Source organism: Seriola dumerili, unplaced genomic scaffold (assembly GCF_002260705.1).
Source record: "Seriola dumerili isolate Sdu_G_001 unplaced genomic scaffold, Sdu_1.0 BDQW01000066.1, whole genome shotgun sequence".
Classification (NCBI taxonomy): Eukaryota; Metazoa; Chordata; class Actinopteri; order Carangiformes; family Carangidae; genus Seriola; species Seriola dumerili.
This window is the reverse complement of record NW_019174321.1, coordinates 2,768,141-2,774,140: the sequence shown is the minus strand read 5'-3', so window position 1 is coordinate 2,774,140 and position 6,000 is coordinate 2,768,141. Positions and strand designations below refer to the sequence as shown.

Here is a 6,000-nt window from a genome sequence, read left to right as displayed (position 1 = left end):
ATTATCTAACGCCACCATGAGGTCGAGTTTGAATTTGGCAAATATTTCGGTTTATGACCAAACACCTGCAAAACTGTGGTGTTTCAAAAGCAGTGCTGATCTTTGCATTGCTTTATCAGCATGAATTTGACCACTGGACCATTTGTCATGATTCCTGCCTCCGTCCTGTTTTTGTTTTCTGCTCTGCCTCCGTCACAGTCTGACTTCCCCACGTCCTGCATTTCTCTGGAAGTTTCCAGCAACTGCCATTCTCCATCCGGCCGCCAGATGCCCCCGGATTTCCCTCCAATCCCAGTCACCTGACCTTCCCCACCCTGTCAGACACCTGTTCCCAGTTTCCTCGTCAGTTCTCTAAGTATTTTAAACCTGTCAGTTGGACTTGTTCCCTGATAAATCATCACTTCTCTCATGCTGTGGACTGTGGTTTTTGCCTCCTTCCTGTTCTGCTTGTGCCTTCGCTCCTGACCCTGAACCTGCCTGTGTCCCTGTCCTTCCTAAGCAGCTTATGAACTGTACAGGTGATCGTATTAAGCTAGCTAATGAAATTAATGAAAGTGACTTCAAGGAGCAAAGTCTTATGAATTTCTTTCTTCTTTCTAAGAGGAGGTTGTTGAAGCTGCTGATAGTAGCACAGAGTAGCAGTAATGTTTTTTTTTACTTAACAAATTAAACATTTTGTTTGGATTCAACAACAGTGGTGGTCCTTCCCCAGGTTTACCTACAGAAACCTTGTTATGACAGGTCCGCGGTGTCAGGTGAGCCTGCATTGATTTCCTCCACACCGCCTCTAATGTAATTTAAATGTTTTCTGACAAACTCAGCACAAATACAAAAAAAAACCCAAAACACAGCAGACTGTCAGATGGATTGAGTTTAATGTCTTCTCAGCGGTTGTGATTTTAAACGATGGTGAACATTTTGGTGGTTTGAGGAAATGCAGCTGCTCCAGTGTGGCAGTACTTTGTGTTCAGCCAGTTTCTCTGTATGAATGAGTTAAAGGATGAGGCTGGTGTTCCCCCCATCCTGTTTGTTTCTTCTGAAGACGTAAATCTTTACAATCAGCTCACAAATTTCTTTAAAAAAAAAAAAAAAAGCTCAGTGACTTGCTGAAAAAGCTGAAAACTGTAGTTTTTAATCAGATGTTACAGATGGGAATAGCACAGTTGTTGGGGACTATTTTCAATGGCGGATTAATCCACATTTGTTCCTGCGGTGGGCATTTCCAACAGCAGGATGGTGTAGGTAGGAATGGGTCAAAATAAACTAGCGTGTGTGTTCATGGGCAGGAAGGCACATGTCATCCAGTGCAGCAGTTTAGCTCACCGATGTGTTTTTGACAGTGGTGGAGCTCCAAGGCACAGAGGAATAAAGCTTTAATATCAGGCATTGTCTTTGAATTAATAATCAACTCTCTACTTCCATGGAAACCAGACTAATAAGCGAGCTCATGTTTATTTGCTCTCACAGATGGGTCGGGCCCCCCTCTAATTCAAACAGATTTACTTCTGTCCTGGGACAGGTCGGGTCCATCAAAACCAATTATCTAAAATGGGGCGGGGGGTTTGATACAGTGACTGACTGAGGAGCGCTGCTGAAGCACTTCCTTTAACAACCAACTGCACTTACACTGTCATCTGTTTACATCGTTCTGTCACTCTGCACGATGGACTCGAGTGCAAACAAAAACAACTTCAACGGGCTGATAATGTGTTTGGTGACACATAAGCCATAAGCTAATTATAAGCCAAGCTGTTTGTCTCATCATAGAAGAGTCTAACAAATGAATGAATTATTTATTTAACAATAAAAGCATAAAGTAGCCGTGGCTAACTTATTAGCAAACAGCTGCCTTCTTTCATATCCAGTGAACTCAGGTTATGATCGTCCCACTGGAGTCGTGTTTGTGTCCACCTGGTAAATTTAAATACAATGTTCATTCCCTTTCACTGTTTTTGATCTCCACCAACTCCTGAGGGAAATATCAGGTTCAGCTGCTGAAAGTTTTTTTCTCTGTAAACAGCTGCCTGCTGCTGCTGAGACAAACATGTGCCATAAAACCAAAACTTGGAGCTAAAAGAGCCTAAAAAAATCAGTTGGTCGGTTTACAGCTACCAGAGACACTTCTATATTAAACAGGAATCATTTGATTGATTGATAATAAAAAATATTGATTTGGCTTTCCTTCCCGAGAACATCTGGGTTAAGTAAACCGACAACTTTTATTTGTTATTTGGATATAAATGAACTGCAAAAAGCTGAACCATGCAGCCAGCAGGTTATTGTGGTTTGTAAACAGACAGCTCCAGTTTCACTGGTTCAGCTGGTTTTACTGGTCCAAGTCCAGGATCTTTGGAGGTTCTTCAGGTTCTGCCGGCTCCACCCCCTGAGTGGTGTCCTGCAGGAAGGAGAGAAAATGATCAAACCAGGGAACCCACACCAAATATCCACTTGAGTATTTGGAGGGAGTCAAATAATTCTGGTCATAACATGAATATTTCCCAGATTAATCCAGTCGGGCAGTAGGTGTCCTGGCTGTACGCATATATTTCACAGTGAGATATGACGGTGGTCTGGATTTAACTCTCCACTACAAAGCAAATACAAATGTTCCTAAAAATTCAGTTAATGAACAAAAAAAAGAAAAAAAAGTAAATGCAAAAAAGTGACTTAAATTTCCACTGAAGAGATGAAAACAACAGTTTGACTGCTGCTCTGTTCATTACGTCATCTCGTTGCACCCTGTTCCTCTGCAATGGTTTAATGACACCCGACGGGAAAATTAGGCACCAGCTGTTTATCTCGATGAACCAATTCCTAATATTCACATAACAGTTGTGGAAGGAAATGTGCATTAATTAACATTTTCTTTCCCTGATTTTGCTCTACATGTGGATAGAAACCCCAGATTGTGTCAGGCAGCAGCCACAGTGGCTGAACAGCTGACTCTAAACTGGAGTATAACTCTGATCTCACTGCTGTCAGACCTGCAGGATCAGAGTTTAATGCACACAGCTGAGAACAAAGTGAAGTCGGCCTGCTCTCTGATGGAGAAGGAATGTGTAAACTACTGAGAGACACTGAGAACAGTGGAGACTGCAGCGTGTCCTTCACACACAGTAAACAACAGTAATAACACAGCAGTGTCTGTGTCCAACCAGCCTCAGATATTTGTTTTTTATCTTTACGTGAATTTAATTTGTCATTTTTATTTATTCAAAAGACTCTGTACTAAAATCTATGATCAATGTAAGGAATAACGATCATTATTAGTTATTAAAGTAAAAGAACTTGAATGTTTTTTTGTTTTTTTTGCTAAAAACAGAAATAACCAGGATTTTTATGCTGTCAGTAATTTATGTGCCAATTTAAAAGGATATTAAGACTAGCTTCATGAACAAAGCGACAAGATCTGACAGAATTTAAGTACCAATAAATATCGTACATCATGACAATTATAGCCTTATTTTAAATTCATGTCTTCTCTGTCCACATATACTGTGTGGTGTGTGTGTGTATGTGTGTGTGTGTGAGCTGCCATTACAAGAGGTGAGATGTCGTGGTGGTGACTTTTCCCGCCTTCATGTCATATGGGAATAACCATAATGTTGTGTCCATGTAGTGACGACCTCCACTTTTTAGATTCCACTCTCAGAATCTGTCAAATGGCGTTTTCAACTCTCTCAATAAAAGTGTCAGAATGAACATTGGCCAGAAACCACTCTTCTCAAACCCGGACAGGCCGATGCTCTGACATGATAACAAATAATTAACAAAAGGATGTGAACCAGCTTTGCGACCTTTTGCTGTCATCCTTATGGGATCACAGAGAAAAGGACAGTACAAGGCGATGCTCCTGGAGCGTCTGAAAAAAATGTTCACGTTTCAGGATGGTTAGGTGACTCTGGATAGCTCGTAACGAATACAGACAAGAGGGATGGACTGGCAAAAGCCTGAACATTGATCTGAGCTCTGTTTTTGAGTGTTGACAAGATATATATTATATATCATCCCTGGCTACGAGATGTGAGGCTGTGGAGGTGGAGTGAACAGTGTGTGGATTGTAGTTTGTTCAGTCTGTTCCTGCCGGAGAGCTAACACTGTCTAACAGCTGTCTGCAGATATCAGGCTAATGTCTTGTCAACACAAACAGTGCAGATGAATTAGAGTCTAGACTTTCAGTTTGTGTCCTGTGATCCAAGTGATAATTAAAGTGGATGTGTCTACTTAGTCGAAGCATCTGCCACTGACAGTCCATATGCATCAGTATGTGACAGAATTTATTTTTTTAAATATGCATAATGATGACAATGGTGCAGGTTTTCTTTTATTATTACCAAACAGGGAAATGTCTTTACAGTTTAGACAATATTTTTCATAGTTTTATATTCAAGGAAACAAAAGAAACAAAAGAAATGCTCTCTCATTGAATGTAGAAGAATTTGAAGTTAAATTCTGAGATACGCTTCACGTAACATTGGTATTTATCAAATGTAGCCGAATCATCAAGAATCAAAGTTAATTGGTAGATCAACTCTGATATCCAGCCGACACAGAAGTGCCAAAAACTGCAGTTCCTTGAATGGCCACTTGAGTCTGGCTCCAAAAGCAAGTCAATCCCCTTACAGCAGAAATTTTATTAAAGTACAATATTATACATAATTGAGGGTGTGTCGCTTTGAGTGACAGGTAGGTGAGCGTATGCGTCAGGGACTGCCAAGATGGCGACAGCAGAGCAGCCCACTCTGAGCTTCAAAACCACTCCTCAGAAACGCATGGGTGACGTCATGGAGGCTACATCCAATCCACTATCTTTATATACGGTCTATGGATAAAACCCACAGAAGTGACAACAAACCACTGGAAAAATGTCTGGGAAGCCGCCACAGCTGGCAGTTCAATCTGAATAAAATCTTTAATCTCTAATAGTCGACCAAACATAAGTCGATAAGAAGAGTCTTAGTCAATCAAGTTTTAATTGGTAGGTTAGTTGCACGAAGAAAAAATCAAACTCCACAGGGATGGGCTTCACTCAGTCAGTCACAGACAGAGATCATTTACTCAACTGGTCCCTGCAGCGGTAATAAAAAAATAAACGGGATATAAAGACAAAGTACGATGAACAGCAGCAACAAACTTCTTTATTTTTACCGATTATAATTTTCATCTGATTTGAGTGAATCTATGAATTTACTGACCTCTTTGTCTGAACTTTGTCAGTAACTGGCGGACCCAAATAATTGCACACACACTCAAGTTTTCACTTGAATATGTGATGAAGTGGTGGCAGTGTAGAGCTGTCATTAAGGAGAGTAACGCTGCAACACCAGCAGGCTGACGTGGACAAACACAGTGGAGTAAAGAGAGGACTTTGATCTGCTTTACTGCAGCTGATACTGGTTCATTTAAATAAAATACGCCTGGATCAGCAGCACTGAGGACAATCCTGAGGATCCGCTCTGGATATCTTTGCTCCTTCACTGATCTGTTACTGAAACTGGACTTTCTGGATTGTATTTCCTTTCTCACCAGTGACTGAACCAGTACACCCCAACCAAAACAGCTCCTTGCATTGTTCTAACACAGAGCTGTTTTCCATCTGAACAGCCACTTTTGTCGGGATCCTCGTGGTTTAGTTTAAAAAAAAACAAACGAGCAGCTCAGACTCTCCTCCTGACGTGAATGTTCAGATTAGTCAACTCACCCCAAATGGCTCCGTGAAGGCCCTGGAGCCGCTGTACAGAGGGTTGGGGATTGAGACCAGTGCGGGTTTGGTCCTGCCGCCTGCTGTACCATCCTCATCCTCATTCTGTCACGGAGGAAACAACAGGAAGCACTGTCAGCTGTTAGCAGCAGCTGAATCACTGATTAACACCATGTTTGTTTTTTTCTAACAAAAGGATTATAATATCAAACACTCCCGACATTAATATCTGCTCTACATCTTCCTTTAAGTGCCGAGACACTTCTTCACTTCCAATCCCTCATGATCAGACCTGTTTC

The 6,000-nt window shown here is 41.3% G+C and overlaps 1 protein-coding gene across 1 annotated transcript in view; it reads right to left on the bottom strand.

Annotated features, from left to right (window-relative positions):
• Positions 1 to 1,143: 1,143 nt before the first annotated feature.
• The window catches only part of stab1 (stabilin 1), a 68,698-nt gene continuing 63,841 nt past the window's right edge, over positions 1,144 to 6,000 (bottom strand). Inside the window, exons 69-70 of the mRNA XM_022742001.1 lie at positions 5,702 to 5,806; positions 1,144 to 2,395 (exon numbers count right to left, since the gene is read on the bottom strand). Of these exons, the coding sequence (XP_022597722.1) occupies positions 2,327 to 2,395; positions 5,702 to 5,806 (174 nt within the window). The 3' untranslated portion in view covers positions 1,144 to 2,326. The remainder of the gene's footprint in view (positions 2,396 to 5,701; positions 5,807 to 6,000) is intronic.